At 34.3% G+C, this 20,988-nt stretch overlaps 1 protein-coding gene across 4 annotated transcripts in view; it reads right to left on the reverse strand.

Annotated features, from left to right (window-relative positions):
• Window positions 1-20,988, reverse strand: part of SUCO (SUN domain containing ossification factor) — a 76,530-nt gene that overhangs the window by 16,011 nt on the left and 39,531 nt on the right. For 2 of the 4 annotated variants that reach the window (XM_079922138.1, XM_079922136.1), the window contains exons 10-19: window positions 20,306-20,413; window positions 18,444-18,549; window positions 15,891-15,911; window positions 15,634-15,689; window positions 14,795-14,886; window positions 13,697-13,762; window positions 8,133-8,201; window positions 7,092-7,182; window positions 2,964-4,121; window positions 261-348 (exon numbers count right to left, since the gene is read on the reverse strand). In XM_079922138.1, coding sequence (XP_079778264.1) covers window positions 261-348; window positions 2,964-4,121; window positions 7,092-7,182; window positions 8,133-8,201; window positions 13,697-13,762; window positions 14,795-14,886; window positions 15,634-15,689; window positions 15,891-15,911; window positions 18,444-18,549; window positions 20,306-20,413 — 1,855 coding nt within the window. The remainder of the gene's footprint in view (window positions 1-260; window positions 349-2,963; window positions 4,122-7,091; window positions 7,183-8,132; window positions 8,202-13,696; window positions 13,763-14,794; window positions 14,887-15,633; window positions 15,690-15,890; window positions 15,912-18,443; window positions 18,550-20,305; window positions 20,414-20,988) is intronic. The other 2 variants (XM_079922139.1, XM_079922137.1) reach the window with 1 other exon arrangement.

Below are 20,988 nucleotides of genomic sequence, written 5' to 3' on the forward strand. Positions count from 1 at the left end.
CAAAGTTGCCAAAAAGTCCACTGCACTTCTACACACATACACATACATACAAATCTTGAAATGTAATACAAATAATGCTCAAGAAAATTTTCTCTTGAGCAGATACTGATGCTAACAGCTAGAAAACATCACATTACAGCTTAATCATCAGCTATCAGGGAAAAAGTGAACCAACATTACTTATCCTTCTTACCAGAGAGATCCTACAAAATTCAATGGAAATTTATATAAAAATTAAATAAGATATGAAGATGACCAACCTGCTCCTCTGCTATTCTTGAAGTATTCTGAAGTTTTACTATTGTCATATTGAAAGCCTTTTGCATTTCTTCCATTTGTTTTCGGTACCTATGGAGTAAGAATTGATTTAAATTGGTTTTAATTTCTTATTTATTAATTTATTACTGGAAACACACTTCTGATTTCAATATATAAGATAAATCCATATTTCTGAAAATGACTCTTACTGAACCCTGTGCGATACAGGAAAACTTACAAAGGTAAAATAAAGAGGTCCCTTGAGGTATTTGCTACCTCAACATCAATTCTATGTTCCTCACTGCTATAAAAGATTTACTAGTCGCATATATAGTCAATAATTTATGACAAAGGACCCATGAATATACAGTGGGGAAAGGACAGTCACTTCAATAAATGGTGCTGGGAAAACTGAACAGCCACATGCAACAAAATGAAACTGGACCCCTATCTTATACCATACACAAAAATTAACTCAAAATGTATTAAAGACTTGAACATAAAACCTGAAACAACAGAACTCCTAAAAGAAAACACAGGCGGTAAGCTCTTTGACATGAGTCTTGGAAATGTTTTTTGGATTTAACACCAAAAGCAAAGGCAATAAATGCAAAAAAAACAAGTGGGACTACATCAAACTGAAAAACTTCTTACAAAGCAAAAGAAACCATCAACTTAATGAAAAGGCTACCTAGAGGCCTGCGCTCTAGAGCCCACGCACCACAACTACTGAAGCCCGCACGCTCTAGGGCCCGCGTGCTTGCAACTACTGAGCCCGCACACCTAGAGCCCGTGCTCCGCAACAAGAGAAGCCACTGCAACGAGAAGCCCCGCACCGCAACAAGAGTAGCCCTGCTTACCACAACTAGAGCAAGCCCACGTGAAGCAACAAAGACCCAATGCAGCCAAAAATAAATAAAACATTAAAAAAAGAAAATTGGCAGAGAATCTCAACAAACATTTTTCCAAAGAAAACAGATAGATGGTTAACAGGTAATAGATGAAAAGATGCTCAACATCATTAATCATCAGGGACATGCAAATCAAAATCACAATGAGTTATCACCTCACATCTGTTAAAATTGCTATTATCAAAAAGAGAAAAAATAACATGTTGGTGAGGATACAGAGAAAAGGGAACCCTTGTACACTGTTGGTGGGAACGTAAATTGGTGCAGCCACTATGAAAAACAGTATGGAGGTTTCTCAAAAAATCAAAAATAGAACTGCCATATGATTTAGCAATTCCACTTTTGAGTATTTATCTGAAGGAAAAAAACACTAACTTGAAAAGATATCTGTACCCCCATGTTCAATGCAGCATTATATACAATAGTCATGACCTGGAAGCAAACTAAGTATCCATCAATAGAAGAATAGATAAAGAAAATGTGGTATGTGTATACCAAGGAATATTATTCAGCCATAAAAAAGAAGGAAGTCTTGCCATTTGCAACAACATGGTTGGACCTTGAGGGCATTATGCTAAGTGAAATAAGTTAGACAGAGAAGGACGAATATCATATGATCTCACTTACATGTGGAATCTAAATAAAAGGAAAAAAAATCTTGAACTCATAGATACAGAGAACAGATTGGTGATTGCCAAGGTGGGGGTGGGCAAAACTGATGAAGCGGGTCAAAAGGTAAAACTTTAAATGAATAAGTAACAGGAATATAATGTACAGCATGTTGACTATAGTTGATAATATTGGATCGTATATTTGCAAGTTGCTAACAGAGTAGATCTTAAAATTTCTTACCACAAGGAAAAAAGAAAAGTTGTATGTGGTGATAATATTAACCAGACTTATTGTGGTGATCATTTAGCAATATATACAAATATCAAATCATTATGTTATATGCCTGAAACTAATACAATATTATATGTCAATTACATCTCAATTAAAGAAAGATTTATTAGTGATTTCTGTGGTTCCTTTAGTGGGGCAAATAGGTTGGGGGTGGGGAGAGGCAAGAACAGGTATGATGTAGGCATGCACACACACCCACAGAAAATTTGCCAATATATTATATGTATGAATTAAGAAGAAACCCCTTTTAGGATATAATGATGACCGTAGTGACATTTCATCAGCAGCATTTTAATTTAAGAAGATTATGAAAAGGTAGCATTTCAGAAATTCTGGGCATTGAGTGCCTAGGTGGTTACAAAATGCTGGAAAAGCCCTAAGGATGCTGGATACTTAAGGAATAAAAAAAAAAGTAAATAGGCTTAAAAAGTGGAGAACTGTGCCTGAGATCTTCATCACTGCATAAGCAAACTGGCATGGCCTCTGGCATTTTTCTAATCTTCACTTATTTAAACTCTTAAAAAATATCTGGTCATGTTCCACATAGAGCTTTAAAGTCTATAGACTAATTTTTCCCATGAGTGCTCTGGGAATCAAACAGCAAAAGTGGCTGAAGTTAAGCAACAGAAGAAAGGAGAAACTGATTATAGATAATTCAAACTTGTTATCAGCCTAATAATAGTCACTTAGTAATACTTCCAGAAAAGGAAATCAATTCTTAAGATCACTGATCAACATCCAAATAACTTTCTTTCTCTCTCCAGCTAAAATGGTGCTTATTACTGTTATACCATGAGATAATTAAATCCTCTCCTTCTCTAGTCACAGATTATACTTTGCTACTTAACTCACTGTGCAAAGTGTATTGTGCTAATTCATAATAAAGCTTACCTTTGGCTAAGTTCCTCCAGATAGCGACCACTGAGAGACATGTTAACTTCTAAGGCTTTAATACGGTTATTAAGTCTCATAAACACTGATTCCTTTTGGTTTGATCCATGTATAAGATTTCCATTAGCATATCCTAGATCTGAAGAATTTTGTAATTCAGCATAAAAATCTGTAGCTGTCCTCTGTAACCCTCTTAAAAGGGCATCTTCTGGAGACTGTTCTTCCTCTTTTGCTTCAGGTAATGAAGAAGAATCCACAACAGGAGTCAAAATTTGCTTTGGTGTGTCAGCTATGTTCATTTTGGCTTCCCCGTCTTCACTGTCTGGCACAATAGCTGTGTTTACAGGTGACACTATTGTTTCGGATAGCTTTGTGATAATTTGCATGGAGTCTTCTTTTACAATATTATCCATTACTTCATCAAGTTTTTTTGTTTCATAGATCACAGTTGGTTTCTCTATAGAACTAAAACTGTCAGACCTTTTTTCTGTTTCATTATCAACCTCAACAGAACTCTCTTGGGGAATCACTTGTGATGGTGTACGCCCTGCCTCATATTTAATAGGCTCAGATACTTCTATTTTAGATAATGAATTGATTTCTGGAGTAACATCTAAGAGAAGAGACTGAGAAAGAGTTTGAGGATGGCTTGGTTCAAGTTCAATTGCATCTAAAGTGTGATTAATCAAACCTCCCTGGTGCACACTACTTAAGTCACCTAGAACAACAGTTTCAGCTTTCTTTTCTTTACTCTTACTGTCTGGTTCTCCAGCTGGAGGTTGCAATACTGAAACATCTACTGATTCTTCAGGAAGTACTAATGGTGATTGAGCTGACACAAGATACTCTTTTTCTTTACTCACAGCAGTTCTGCTGCGTTGCCGATAATGAGCAACTCTAACTGAACACCATTTATATATGTATTCCGAAAAACTAGAAATACAACAAATTGTGGTCAGTTCACTGCAAAATATTTGTGTCTCTGACTCAAACCAAGGTGACGTTTCATCCTCTTGTTCACCACTACCCAGAAGGGTCACTGTAGAAGGACTTGCCTCCTCTTCCTCTTCTTGAACTAGTTGTACAATGGGACCCTCTTTTGTAGTATCTGGTGATGATGGCTCTGTGTCATGTACAAGTCCTTCAGTAGTTACAAACCTAGAAATACATATCCATAATTATGTTTAAGGAAAATAAATGTATCATACATAAGGTAAAAGGAACGCTGGAAATACAGAAAACACTCAATTTACTTTGGATGAATTATTTCCCTTCAAATCACTTTCATTATAAAAACAGTATTACTCAGAAATGGTAACAGAAAGATAATTTATCAAGTGAACAGCCAGATAATTCAAATCACCATATTTACCAAATCAAATTTTTCTTTAAACTCTGTTTAAGAGTTGTTTGTATGTGAATATTTCCATTTACTGAAAGTTTCATGTAACTTTCCTCCCATAAATATTCACCAATATTACAAGACTCATCACCCCTTATATCAGAAATTGAGCTACCCAGAGCTAGTCCCAGAGCTAGAACTAGAAGGCAGGACTCTTATTATGAATGCACTTTGTGCTGGAATATCCTACTTTCAAAAGGCAATTACTGTTGACCCTTGAACAGTGCATGGGGAGTTAGAATTGTCGGCCTCCATGCAGTATAACTTAGTCAGCCCTCTATATCCACAGTTCCTCTATATCCACGATTCCTCATCCACAGATTCAACCAACCAAAATCATCTGTACTGTATTTCATTAGTATTTACTAATGAAAAAATGCCATGTATAAGTGGATCCGTGCAGTTCAAACCCATGTTATTCAAGGGTCAACTGCAGATTTCTCAGAGATTATTTCTCTATGGATGATTTGAGGAATTTCAACATGGCATCACACACACACACACACACAAACAATTATCTGCAAAGGGAGAAGAAACATATCTCCACTCCCCCCAGATAATCTCAGTATCACCTTGGCTAACTTTCAATTGTTGAAAGCTAAATACTTAACCATTTTAATGAAAATCCTGACTAATAATAAACTAGTAGTGCCACTAACCCAGTCCTATCTTTGGGCTCTGGAGTATGTGTGTAGGGTAGGGAGAGTGAGAAATGGAGCAGGTGGGAACAGTGTTATAAATTATAATATCTGTGGTCCCTTCCAAGATAAAGATAATGAATTTCCGGGTGCAGCCCTTGCAGCACCAAAGGTATAATTTGAGAAAACAAAGTAATTTCAAAACCAAAAAAAAACCCTTCATATGCAAATTTTCCTACTGTGAAACACTACTAAGAATGCCAGGAAATGTCTTCAAACAAAGCCTAATATCAAAATAGCAAAAGTAGGAATAAAAAAGACAATATCTAAAAGCAGGACTTTCATCTTGTTGATAATAAAATAGTAAATGGACTAAACTAAAACATAATTAGGCTATGCTTCCCTAAATAGATGATATAGATACAGATATCAATATATAGTCACTATACAACATTTCTTACATACTCAGGTGGTGTACTGCTTATTATCTACCAAATAAATTATAACAGTAAAAAGGAGGAATGTCTGAAGAAGGGGAGGGAAAGAAACTAAACTGAACTAATTTGGTAAAAATTAAGTTATATAACATATATATATATATATATATACACCCTAATCAGAGTTACACTTTAAAAAACTCAAACCTGGGAAAAGAAAGTAAGTCATCTTTTCATAACTTTAAAAGTGATACCCTATCATGGATTCTTTTATTTTCTTCAGAGGACTGCAATATAACCATCAAAAAGAATTTAAGACAAACATACATGAAGAAACATTAAGTAAAGAAACAAACAAGTATGCAAGAATATCTATTAAAAAACTCTAATATAGAAAAGTAAAAACTGCTACATTAGCCTGATGTGATACCTTTCAACAAATATTCATACATATGTATGAGGGGTGAATGTGTATAGGTATATATGTGCCTATGTGTGTATATGTGTGTAAAATGAAATTAATTTCATTTAGTTTTGAAAAATAAGACATACTATTGATATATGTTATTAACTAAAGAATTCAGTTACAAAAACCGGTCAGCTCCACATAACTAGAAACACCAAGAATCTCTATCCCAAAGAGATTTCTTAGGACCTTCTAGGAATCAATAGCACATAATGCTATATATTTCACTCTGATCACCCAATAAATATCTTTAGTCACTTTCAGGATTAATACAGGAAAATACAGATTTGACACTGTGCACTTCAAAGCACAAAAATCTCATTTTTTAATTAAGATAGTACTTAGGAATTACAGCTTGAAGCACACCCACTGGAGGTTTCATTAGTTATAACCCTGAACTAACTGCTTCTTGTTCAAATATCTTATCCCATTAAGTAGAGTTCCTCTGAGAGAAAGGGCTGTCAAAGTTTACAGGGAGTATATCCAATGAAATATATGGAAGTTACATTTGTAATAACTATATCCAAATTATCCCAATTATTGTCCCAATAACCCAAATCATTAATGAGCCTATCTATTATAGATCAGAAGTTGAGGTACCGACAAACCTTAATCACCTCTGGTATAAAGGGCCAAATGAGGTTATTTCATATGTTACCTACATATATACATCCCTGCCCAAAGTGCCCACTGCACCCTGGGAAAAGACCTATATCATTCGATTTCAGAAACTGAACACTGTAAGAGTATGCTGTGTGGCAAACAAATCATTTAAAAATCACTGCTCTAAGTATTTCAGGTACCCTTTTTATCTTTCTAGGCATAGCATAGATACTTAATCAATGCTTTTAAATTTGAACTTAATAAAAACAGGTCTTTAATATTTGTCCTCAAACTTATACCTGCAGAGTTAGGTTAATTATGTGCAACAAGGAAAAGATTAAGTATTGTAAATAATAAAAGTAACACATAAAATCAAAACAACAAACATTTGGTCTGGAGTGAAGTGAATTCCCAGTACCCAAAAAGCAACTCAAAGATGTTTTAAGTGGCTGTGGAATATCTGTCCCATGATCCAGAGCTTTCTATAGATAATCATTTCCCACAAGTTACAAGTACCTTTTTATGTACAAGTATACTTAGCTTTCCATCTTAATAGAACTCTAATATCACAATATAACTTACTCATGTGATGGAACAGGAGTTGAAACAGGAGCTGATTCAGGCATTTTAGGTGCAGTTGTGGCAGTGGCATTCTCAGATATACTTTTATTTCCTATTTTAAGAAAGATGCCCATATTGAGTTTAATTTTAAAAAGCTATACCATGAAAATATTTCACTATAACAAATAAAGGACTTTAGTTTTTCTCGAGAAAAAAAGTCAAATACGTTTACTACTGCAGACTTTGTGGGTTTTTTCATAAAGTTCTTTTGGAAAGAAATAATCGTAGAACGTCACAACTACAAGTAGTGCATATTCTTTCTCAGCTTCTCAGATAATTAAAGCAAGTAAGATGACTACGAAATTTGTGTAATCTTACATGATTAATAAGACATCTGAGTTACTAAAAGAATGAGAAGAAATGGGTCATTTTAAGTTTGCACTTGGAACTAAATTTTTTTATTGAAGTATGTTTGACATACAATATTATATTCATTTCATGTGTACAACACAGTGATTTGACATTTGTATACATTGCAAAATGATCACCACAATAAGTCTAGTTACCATCTGTCACCATATTGTACTTCCCATGTTGTACATTACAACCCCATGACTTACTTATTTTATAACTGGGACGAAGTATTTTTGAAAACAAAAAAGGCAAGATTGTTTCCCGTTGCTAATAATATTCTTATCTGACATTCTTTAAGGAAATAATTGCTTTCTTAATTGAATAGCTGTTTGATAAATAAAAGCATACTTGAAGTACCTCTAGAGCAACAAAACCTCAGGAAAGAGATAAGGGATAAAATCATTACTTCTACAGCAGGGAAGAATCAAAAAACAAATTCATGATTTTATATAGACAGGATCCTATTTATTAAAGAGAACTTGTGAAATTCAAATAAGCAATGAATAATAGAAGACTGCTAAGTTCCTTTGAATGGTTTCTATATTTCTAAATGAAAAATCAAATTGCTTGGCTTATTAATTAATTTTACTAACTAGGAAAATCCCTGGAGTATCATATATTTAAAAGACCCATAAAATGATTAGGTACCTTCTGTCAGGTCTTCAGTTTTTGCTCCCAGAATATTAGCGGCAATATTCACCATATTTAGAATGGCATCTAAAACAAAATTCAATCAGAGAAAAATACCAATACACCTAAATATTTTCATAAAACTCAATATCAGATAGTCAAAAACCATTTGTAATGGTCTTTTTTCATTTTTTGGACTAATTACCTTTTTGCTTGCCTTACTATGTAAGTCCAATATAGGACACAAATTTCAGGCAAAAAGTATTACGCATAAATCTGAATTTTTATGTTCAGAAGGATTTTAAAATTTAATTATACTTTTTTGTAAAACTTCCCCAAACCTTTTAGCAAACACTACCTTCAGCATATTATAAAATTCAAGTATAATTCAACATATAGCCTGTACTGAGATAGGAAAGCAATGTGACAACCAAAATTTGTATTTTATAGAAAAGTCTTTTTTTCTTTAGAAAGGGGTTTTACAGTTTAAATCAAAAACAAGAAAGCCTGAAGAAATAAAAGTTTTTCCTAAACATGTGACTATCATAGGTAAAAATAAATGAAATGGGAAGATTATTATCCAAAGGGCAGCAGAAAGACTTTATTTTCAACTAAAATATCTAGGTAATACGCTTAAATCCAAAATGATACTGCATAGGATCATGTATTTGATGACTTTTAACAATGTTTTATGGCCAATAAATGACATGAATTCTTTAGTGAACTGGATGAGTATGGGCAAGGGAAGATGAATTGAAAGTCAAAGACATAAAACTTAGCTGGCTGGGAACAGAAGACTTCCTTCTAGTAATATAATGTAATTTCAAGGGAAATTAACTTCCAACTCCAATCTAATCTCTGAAATTCTATTAGAAGTTAATTCACCAGGTATTTATCCTATTAAAATACTAAGATCTGGCAGGGGCTACATATTAAGCCTCATCAGTTTTTTCCATTTTAGTTTCCTTTCCTAAAAGAGATCCATAGAGTTTTCATCACACTTTCATGAAAACCATAGATGTGAGAAGTACAAAAGGATCTAAAGAAGTAAAAGCTAGCACATCAGGAAGGCTGGGAACAAGCCAAGCACTGTCACCTGGCACTGATACTGTAAAGATATGCTTTATGGCAGGTAAAAATAGTATATTTTAGACTTTTAAAAGTGATATCTGGTAGACAATTATTAATTTTAATCTTTACATTAACTATGATTCTATATTCTGAAAGACAATAAGCAGTGGTACTTTGTTTCCAATCATCAGTTTGACACACAAAAGCTTTATATTTGCTTTTTAAATATCTAGGATTACAGGTCAACCTTGCCCTTTGACCTGGCAAACTGTTAAACAGAGAAGCAGTCTTGGATCTTAGGCTAAAGAGATGCCTCAGCATGAGATAAAAACAGGAATGGAAACTCTATTTTCTTACAAACCAAGATAAAGTAGCAAAGGAAACTCTGTTATTTCCTCATAAATACAATTTTAATGTCACCCAATACTGCAATAGTACTATGTGATCCTCTACTTAGCCTGACAGCTGAAGTTCAGTCAAAACTGATGGCTTGGGCTTCCCTGGTGGCGCAGTGGTTGAGAGTCCGCCTGCCGATGCAGGGGACACGGGTTCGTGCCCCGGTCCGGGAAGATCCCACATGCCGCGGAGCGGCTGGGCCCGTGAGCCATGGCTGCTGAGCCTGTGTGTCTGGAGCCTGTGCTCCGCAACGGGAGAGGCCACAACAGTGAGAGGCCCGCGTACCGCAAAAAACAAAAAAAACAAAACAAAAACCGATGGCTTCACAGAACCCAAATTTTGTAACCAAGTCTATATTCTAAGTCCCTTGTGCTTCAAAGGGCAATCTTACCACAGGTTTCAAACTTTCTGCATTAAAATTTTCTGGTATTATTAACAATTAAAAAAAAATCTGTTATCTATTAATCTGTGTAGAGAAAGAAGCTTTAGAGTATTACTTTTTAACCTAAATTTTAATACTAGTACCTATAATAAGGAAGATTTATGCTACCCATCATTTTAAAATATTATTATCATCATTTCAGGGGGCCACTTGATAACAAAAGCAAAATCTGGCAAATTTCTTCTTTCTCAGCCCATCTAACCTGTAAGAAAGAATCTTGCTATGTTCACAGAACAATGACAAATACAACCTTTTTCTTTTGTCTTTTGAGAGAAAGGAGCTTTGTGAATTTTCTTAACCATTCTCACTTTGCATCCGAACACGTGACTGCTTGTCAGGACGATAATCTGGCCACTAAAAAGCCTTCAGAAAGACTAAAGGGTAAAAGTATAATTTGGAATATAGTGCCAAACGAGATATCCATCCTTAATTTCTCATGGATTAGCCAACTCCTTTCTCTTTGAGTTGGGCAACTATTTATCCCATCCCATTCCTTTAGGGATGAAATTCCCCTAGGGACCAAATATCAATATGTTATACTCAGTCTCCAGCACACCAATAGCTCTTTTGAGAGAGGAAACAAACTGCCTACGCTACAACACAAGACAAACCAATGAAAAAACTACTTCCTCCCATGTGTACTGAGCATGCCTACCTTCATTCTCTTTTCTTTCTAGGACCTTAAAATATAAAAAATACTCTGACTTATAACAAAAACTATACTTTGTCTTAAACATATACAGAAACATAAACAGAAACCTGGACTTCAGCAAATCTGATGATTCTAATAAAATGCAGACCACATATAGGAGTAAAGGCAGACTTGCAAGAATGTCAAGGTAGAGAGTGGTCAGGAAGAGCCACATGACCAAGCACAAGTAGAGCAAAGTGATACAAAGAATTTCTGGTGATATAAAATATTTAAATGTTCTGGTTCAAGAATGTAAACAAAAGATTCAGGCAGGGGCTTCCCTGGTGGCGCAGTGGTTGAGAGTCCGCCTGCCGATGCAGGGGACACGGGTTCGTGCCCCGGTCCAGGAAGATCCCACATGCCGCGGAGCGGCTGGGCCCGTAAGCCATGGTCGCTGAGCCTGCGCGTTCAGAGCCTGTGCTCCGCAACGGGAGAGGCCACAACAGTGAGGCCCGCGTACCGCAAAAAAAAAAAAAAAAAAAAAAAAAAAAAAAAAAGATTCAGGCAGAAGAGTTGCCAGAACTGGCATATGTAAAAGCCAAGAATGCTGCTCTAAAATAGTAGTTTCTCCCTTTCTGGCAGTTCAGTAAATTATGTAATATCAACAATGTCTAAATATGCAGCATGCATGCTCTTTGACAACCAAGTCCAATCAGAAGCAACATACTCTGGTGAGGTATATTTCCTATGACTACTAATTGCTCAACAACAAAAAGAAAAAAAGAGTTTCTCTTTAGATTAAAGCCACAGGATTCTGTTTTGGAGACATTACATAAATACTGAAAATAAATGAGGTGCAAAATTGGCCAATTTCAAGCTAATTTAGAAAGTGGTGATGATTATAGTCAAATTCAGGCATTCCAGTGCCAGAGCCTAGCTCTTTGGCCTGATTCCACATTGTTATTTACGCCTTAAAGTTATACTACATTGGAGGCAGTAACTAGGTCAGGCTCAAAACCAGTCCTAGACTGTTCAGAGAAAACTAGAAGGATACAGGTATAGAAGGCAGCAGTGTTAGGTCATGCCTATAAACTTTATGACAGCAGTCTTATCACTCAGTTACTACTGCCTCTCTTGTTCTGAAACTTCAAGAAATAGAGATCTTTTTAAACCCCATTTTTCATGCTTAGGCTCAGCTGACATCCTCCCACCCATCTTGTCTCACTACACAAAATCTTTCAACATCTAGAACACTGGAAGGTAAATGGACTGTCCTAGAAAGCCACAAAAAAGAAAAATGATGTGTTACCAAGAAACACACCTTCGAGGAAAAAGATCCAAAGAGTAGGATCTAAAAAAATTCTATGTCTCATTAATTAAAATAATATATTAGTCAGAGAAGTGATTACAAATAGGGAAATGTCCTCCACTGAAAACGTGTTAATGGTGTCTTGGAGTTAATCCCATAGGAAGATAGAAAAAGAAAGCAAGAATATCAACAGTTTTCCCTTATCTAAAACTTCTAAGTCATTACTTCTGGAAGGTGCCTCTTCCTTCCCAGTAACCATTGGATACTAGAGAGCTTTTAGTCTGGGGCTATTTTCTGACCCCATAAAATAAAAATTCCTCCTCACAGCTAAGTCAGCATTACTGAGCTATGATATGATGACTATTATATAACATAGAGTTTTTTATTACAAATTTAAGGACATGAACAATAATATTAATATCCAGATAAATAAAATAGCATCATTTTTTCACTCCTAAAAAACTATACACCATAGCAGTGAATGAGGCACCTGTTTTAATGCTATCATCAGCTAGATATAGCTAAGGAACCTACTTAAAAGTAGTCTATAATATCTAAAATGTCAGTTGACTAGCAATAGAGTAAAACAAAATATATTGAGCTAATCTGTAACAAGGCTAAATAGTACATAAAAGCATTCCCTTTATGCAGGTATTTTTAACACTCTTCTTCCTATTCCCTAAAAAGTCCACTGAAATCTATAGTCTTCTATGGAGAGGAAGAGGACACGAAGGGAAGAAAGGGAAAAAAAGATGAAAAGAAATAGAAGTGACTCAACTCCATATACTGTAGCCACCCAAATATCTACCTAAAGTATATGTACTACTGGTTGAGTATCTTAAAAAGCTATAAGGACAATGTACACAGTGAGACTGGGATTCAAGCAATTCAACTCACTAAAAGAGAAATGCACAAATAGTTTTCTATTTTACTAAGACTTACTTTCATTAAATTCAATTATTAATCTCCAAAGAAAAAGAAAATTCCTTCAAGTTCCATATTCTTCAGGAACAACCAAAGATAACAAACATAAAATATACCTACCTTCATTCTAACAGTAAAACTAAAGTGTCAGTCGGTAATGGTCTTTCAAGGAGTCTACTTAGTTAGCCTACCACTAAGTTCGGATAATAGGTTGGCATGACAAGAAATTAAACAACTAGTATGTTAGTCATTGTTTTTTTTAGTTTACAAAGAGTATATTGTTATTGCTATTATTGTTACTGGTTGGGAATCATCATTATTATGAATAAGAAACAGACTTTATGTTTTATAATTAAGTAGGAAACTAACCATACCCATACATTAACAAATCCTCATTTGGTAGGATTTCATTGATGAGTACCACCTCTAAAACTAATTCCTTTCCCATTCAGTATGATTACCCAGATGCTCTTACTCATATGGTCTAGGACTTCTTTAATAATTCTTTCCCCAAGTAAATTCACAGCCCATTCTTCACTGTAAGGAATTTGCCTAAAAATATAACTGCTTAATTTTAGAAGAACCAACTTGTGCTTGCATTTTTCCCTCTCTTGTTTTCATATATTCTTCCTATTTTATTTCCACGGAAATACTTTTCAAAAGTATTTTCTTTGATTTCAACTCAAAGTTTAACACTGGGAGAGCAGGAGCCCCCTAAACTATACCACAACAAAATGTTCACATATGCCAGGAAAAAAAAGTTGAGAAATACTTTAATTTTAGTGACTGACAAAACCCAAAATACTCACTTGTAGCAGATCCAAGAAGATTTTTTGAGGATTTATCCTCCCCAGTATTATAATCCAGTGGGTAATCTGTTCAAAGAGAAAATGAAGGTACTTATGCTAAGAACTATCTCCAATATGTTTAAAAGCTCAAATTATATCCCGTCAAAGTCAGCTGACATTTAAAACAATTTTATAATTTTTATTATACATCTAAAACACATTCACAAAAAGAAAATGAAATTCACAAGCCATTTATCAAACAGATATAAACCAAGGAAAATATTTCTACTGCTTACCAAAATTGTAATCACATTTGTAAGACTTTTATTCAACCTTTCAATGTAGTTTACCAACCCCTAGTAAATGTCTTCACTTCACTTATGGGAAAACTAGGGAAGGGAAAAATTAGGTTTTTCAGACTACAGTTTAAGACATCTTAAAACAAGAACTGGATAAAGTAGAAATGGAGGGTATCATAAAACCTTCTCCGACCTCTGCAGGTTCATGGGAGTTTCTCAAAAACTCAGGCCTCAATATGCTTGCTCTGAGGCTAAAGGCAAATCAAAGAAATTAATTTTCAATTCTACTATTTCAGTTGCCTTATGAGTAACAGGTTTTGGGGGCTGGCATTGGGATATAACCATAATTTATAGCACTGATGTTATGGAAGGGAGTTCCAGTCACAAATAACTGATTGATAAGCTTGGAAAACAGCTCAATTTACAAAGCAGAAAATTATTTTAGAAAATAGGTTTAAGAAAAAATTATAGTTACTAGGGTTAAAAACAAGGAAAAAGGGCTTCCCTGGTGGCGCAGTGGTTGAGAGTCCGCCTGCCGATGCAGGGGACACGGGTTCATGCCCCGGTCCGGGAAGATCCCACATGCCGCGGAGCGGCTGGGCCCGTGAGCCATGGCCGCTGAGCCTGCGCGTCCGGAGCCTGTGCTCCGCAACGGGAGAGGCCACAACAGTGAGAGGCCCGCGTACCGGGGGGAAAAAAGGAAAAAACTAAAGACAACCATCACATCGATTTTTTTAAGTGACCTACATTTACCCATTACCATTAGATTTTAAAAAGAAAAAAATAATACATAAATAGTCACTGTTTTAAAGTCACTTACCATAGTCCTCATCAAATAGTTCTTGACGTTCTGACTGGTACTGGGAATCAGCAATCTCTTCATATTCTTCCACCATGCTAGTGCCAAATACCCTATTAACAACAATTTCATTAAAGTCTTTCAAAACTAAACAGTTGTTAAGACTCATCTCTTCATAATAAATGACAAAATATAATAACTTTGGTTATGTTTTGAGGGCCATTAACTTCTGGACTCAAAAATAATGACCACTGTTTCTCAATCCACTGTTCCCATTAAAATGTTAATCTATTTAAGGCATTTAAAGATACAATGACTGGGGCTTCCCTGGTGGCGCAGTGGTTGAGAGTCTGCCTGCCCTGCCGATGCAGGGGACACGGGTTCGTGCCCTGGTCCGGGAGGATCCCACATGCCGCGGAGCAGCTGGACCCGTGAGCCATGGCTGCTGAGCCTGCGCGTCTGGAGCCTGTGCTCCGCAACGGGAGAGGCCACAACAGTGAGAAGCCCGAGTACCGCAAAAAAAAATAATAAAAAATAAAAAAAATACAATGACTAAGTTTTCTATCAGTCTAAAATGTTTCCATATATTTTCATCACATCAAGCAAGCTAAATCGAACACATAAAATGAAGGTTCTTTTTTCTTAAAGGAAATTTTTATATTTTTCTAAACGGTATTCAAGAGTAAGAAAGGTATAGTAGCTTATATTTCTTTTTTGTTTTTTTTTTTAGTAGCTTATATTTCTATGGTGCTATCTTCACATAGCAGAACATTATTTCTTCACTTTAAATATAGTGGGATTTTTATGTATCCCTTTTTTTCTTTTTAAACCACTCAGTAAATATTTTAATTCTGTATTACCTTATAAGGCTTAATGGACAAAAGTGCTCTGATCCAAAATGTGATACCAACTCCACCTAAAGAATAAAAGCACATGAAATGGGAAGCCAGTACAGTGCATGTGAGATTATCTAACAATATATTAATTTTTTATTATAACATTTCTAAAAATAAAGTCCTCATTTCCCCAAAAATCAATACTTGTAAAGTTTTGCTTTTTGCCATAAATAATATGCCATGCCCTGTTATTCAATATTGCAAAAGAGAAGGTTGCTAACCTTTATGTACTTGATGAACATCTGAAGCAAGAGGAAGGAAAAGAAAAAGAAATCAGTTCCAAAGTCTGGATAACATACCATAAGCAACATTTAATATTTGTAAATTATTATATAATTAAGGAATAGAAAGCAATGTACTGTGATGGATAACATTGTAGTACTCTTATTTCTTTGCAGAAACCAAAGCAATGATTTAAATTTTTACCAACACAACTAGAAAGTATAGTCTAACTATAATGAAATAAATTAACTTTAACCTAAAATTCATTGCTGCTGTTTTATTTATCCATTAGATATGAAAGCATTCTAAAAGTAATTATAAAGAGTATCTAGAAATAACCTGTCTTATATTACTTTAAATATTATAGATATGTTATCATGTATATACCCACATATGAATTTATATATTGATACATATGCAGCTACACATATCTATGAACATTCATATTGATAAAAAAATTAACTAGCATAATATGAAATACTTATTCTTGCACAGTACTGTATACAAATTGTTTTAGGGAAAGCATGAATTTTTGATATGCTATGCTATTTCAAGTATAACTTATAGAAGTAGAAGATATTTATCAATACATTTTTAAAATACAAATTATTAAAAAGTATTTTGTAAATCTGGATTTAGTTTTTTTGGGATGAAGAAAACCCAGGTAAACTTACATAACATTTATCAGTATAAAATAAGAATCAGAAGTAAATATTTTTTGCTTTCAGACTTAATTCTACCAAAAAGGGCTTTTAAGAAAACCAACCATCAAAATGCTCTATAGTCTCCCATCATAAAAAGGACAAAGTAGGGAGTTTTATATGGCATTTTTTGTATCACCAATAAAATGTTTTTCCATTATTAACAAAGTAGATGATATAAAGAATGATTCTTGGAACTATTTTAACATGTCAGTTGTCTTAATTGTAAAATTAGGTACACTTGTTATCACCTGCCAAATTATTTTTAACATTTTTTTTCCTCATCACAGTGTAGAAACTGTGCTATATAAAAGTCATTAAACAACTGTTTCAGTATTCACTTTAAAAGAAACTGAAAATGTACCTTTGACTTTTCTGAACACAGCTGAATCATTAACTGAGAATATCAACTGTACTTTAAAAACAGCATTTTTATAAAATCATTTTTATACGGAGACTAGGAATACTACAAGTTTACCCATTTACAGAAGCCAATTTAATACATGCTTAAAAAAGACATAGACAGTAAAATCCCAAAAGACAAGTAGGTAGCTATACGTTTTCACACTTAAAGAAGAAAAGATTAGAAAGAAAATTAGAGCTGCTGTCATTCCAAAAGATCTTATTATTAACACAGTTGTACTTTAAGGTATGGCTGTATTATTTTAAAGAAAAAAAGGAAGAAATAAGAGGAGTAAGAAATTCCCATATTTTGTCTAAATTCAATTCAAGAGTAATTAATTCTACTTTGGTAGATAATTCCACCTCTACATTGGGGCAGGAAGCAGCAGGAATTTATTTATTTATTTTTTATTTTTATTAAGAGTATAGTTGACTTACAATGTTGCGTTAGTTTCTGCTGTACAGCAAAGTGTTATCAGTTATACATACATCCATTCTTTTTTAGATTCTTTTCCCATATCGGTCATTACAGAGTATTATATAAGAGTTCCCTATGCTATACAGTAGGTCCTTATTAGTTATCTATTTTATACATAGTAATGTATACGTGTCAATTCCAGTCTCCCAAGTTTTCCCTCCCCGCACCCTCCACTTTCTCCCCAGTAACCAAAAGTTTGTGTTTTGTTTCTGTTTTGTAAATAAGTTCATTTGTAGCATTTCTGTTTTGTAAATAAGTTCATCTGTACCATTTTCTTTTTTAGATTCCACATATAAGTGATATCATATGATATTTATCTTTCTCTGTCTGACTTATTTCACTCAGTGTGACAATCTGGAGGTCCATCCATGTTGCTACGAATGGCATTATTTCAGTCTTTTTTATGGCTGAGTAGTATTTCTTTGTATATATGTACTACAACTTCTTTATCCATTCCTCTGTTGATGGACATTTAGGTTGCAGCAGGAATTTAAATGGTTAAACCTTTATTTGAAATTGTTATTTAGACATAATATTTCACTTGAGTATACAAAAGGCAAAAAGCTATAATGATAAATAACTAGATATGAAAATGGAAATGATATTAGATTCTAACAATCAGAACTGCTTTAAAGACTGCAGTGACTAACTGACTTGGGTTTTAAAATATAAAGAAATATAATACTATAAAAATGACATTTTATATCGACTCCAAAAATATTACGAGTTATAATTTGGAATTTCATCAGAGCCACAGATATCAAAAAACTAGCCTAGGTTTCCAGTTATACAAAAGGGACTTTATTAGTATTTGTCCCATAAAATAATATATCAAGTAAGAATTGTTTTATTAAAAGGAATATTGCAGTAAATTTCCTCTTAATTTTTCTTATTTCTAAACAGGTGAGGTACAAAGTATGAATAACAGGTATGTTTCATTATAGAACATAGTTCTGCAAATATGAACATACCTTCACATATTTTGCATACATCTGTTCATCTAAAGGGAAACTCTGGACATTCCTCTCATCTCTACCATGGAAAGTACCCAGCTTAATCCATTTATTTGTGGGGTATCTAGAAAATATAACATATAAATATTCCTTTTTAGAAAATCATAAATCACATATTGAGAGGTTCCATCATATTTTCAAAAGAGATCCTATTGCATTATTTTTCCCCTCTCCAGGTAAACACACTCACTTAACATAGTTTAAATATGAGTTAAGCATCGAGTTGAATAAATACATTTTTCTCTTCCAGCTAAACTCTGACAGGTTCTTCCTTATGAGGAAAGATGGTCTTGAAAAATTACACCATTATCAAATAGAAGACAGAGGAAGACAAAAGTAGGACCAGGACTGCTTCTTGGGGTTTGGGAGGGCTTCCAAGTAAACTGGAGGTTTTAAAACAGAAAGTAGCCAAGAGATTGTTTTGGAAGAAAGAGGTACTATTCTTCATGTACCGATAAGTGTGTGATGACATGAAGTATAAGTACTGGTGGAAAGGGAAAAAGAAAAAATCCTTTCCTATATTTGAATTTCACAGCTCTTATATAGCTTTTCCCCCTTTAAACGGAAATCTAATGTAATAGTACAAAACTATTATTTTTACTACAGCATTTAAAGAATCCCTCAAAGTAACGAGTGTTCTCTCATCACATAAAAAAAACACTTAAGCTGTCAAAGCTGAATATTCATTTGACATATAAGAAAATTACAGCTTAGAGCAAAGGAAATCATTTGAGCAAGATTAGTAAAAGAAAAATGAAGGAGAGATTTTGAGAATTCATTTCAAAAACTGTATACTGGCAATGCTAAGTGTGGGGTGAGGGAAGAAACACCACGGAAAACCCTTAATGATCAATGATAAAAGAATGGTAGGGCTTCCCTGGTGGCGCAGTGGTTGAGAGTCCACCTGCCAATGCAGGGGACACCGGTTCGTGCCCCGGTCCGGGAAGATCCCACATGCAGCGCAGCGGCTGGGCCCGTGAGCCACAGCCGTTGGGCCTGCGCGTCTGGAGCCTGTGCTCCACAACAGTGAGAGGCCTGTGTATCGCAAAAGTAAAACCAAAACAAACAAACAAAAAAAACAGCTTCCTACATGGTATATTATGGGCACTCAAAAAGGATTTATGGAAGGAATAAACACCTCCACAGGGAGGAAAATATCAAGTATTCATTAAAAATGATGTGTTTAAAACACAAAAGGATATTCTCAAGATGTAAGCATTAAAAACTGACTTTTTTGGTAGAATAAATGTGTATAAAAGACTGGAAGGAATGTATTAAAATGCTAATACAGTTATCTATGGTTGACAGGATTGGGGTTCTCTACCAAATTCCTTACAACATATGTTTCTCTTATAATCACACACATATACCGAAGTTTTTAAAATATACTTTAACAAAAATATACCTCATGATATAAAATGCTCATGTATGTTTTTAATAACTTTTTAAAGAAATATCTGAAAGCAATAGGTCATAATATATTAAAAGTAAGGACTTTAAAGTCATACAGATCTACATTTGAATCTTGGTTGTCCAAGTCACAAGTCATGTGATCTAGGCAAGCTACTTAATCTCTCCTTGTCTGTTTCCTCATTTCATAAGGGAATAATATCAGAGGGCTGTTATAAGCACTACATAAGTTAATGAAAGTAAACTAACAAGTGCCTTTCCTACAATAGTATTACTACTGTTCTTACAAATTGATACAAGTTGATTAAAATAAAAAATAAAATAATTAAAGTTTTAAAATGTGACCTGTTCTTAAATTTTTATTCTGAAAATCCAATATAAACTCTGTAGAAACCAGCTTTAGAATTTACCTGTCACTGATGGAAACCAGAAAGTCTTTAGGAGTAGAAGAAAATAATTCATAATTTGCAATATCAAACTGTTTTACTTGAATTGGTTCACAGAGTTCAATAACAAACCTTTAAAAAGAACACAAGACAATTATTTAGATAAACCAACCAAAATAACATTTCATATTAAACATGACATTAACAGCTTACATAAACTAGACATGAAGTTACTCATGAAGTTACTCATTAAAAAAAATGTAAGGAAGGAAGAGGATTAGCAACCTTGGTTATAAAAAAGGAACACCCTTAAGTATTTCCCAGCCATATCATTAGTGGGAAAAAAAGATACTGATTTTGTCCTATAATATTGTTTTAGAAGATTCTTTTCTAATGACAAACCTCATTCTTGGAGAAGGAATGACTTGACTAAGAACAGCTAGTACGAGTAACCTGACCACTCTAGAGGGCCGTTTGGCCATATTGTCTCAAAAGGTACCATAGCCTTTGATTCAGCAATATACTTTTAGAAATTTAATCTACGGATACACGTCTCCAAATGATCACCCTTGAATATACATCTTAATAAATATAACAAAGCACAGTTTATAAGAGCAGGGGGGGAAAGTCAACCTAAATGTTTAGCACAGAGCATTGATTAACAAATTATGGCCCCACCCAGACAATGAAATACCAAACAGCTATTA

This window comes from Stenella coeruleoalba, assembly GCF_951394435.1.
Source record: "Stenella coeruleoalba genome assembly, chromosome: 1".
NCBI classification, from domain to species: Eukaryota; Metazoa; Chordata; class Mammalia; order Artiodactyla; family Delphinidae; genus Stenella; species Stenella coeruleoalba.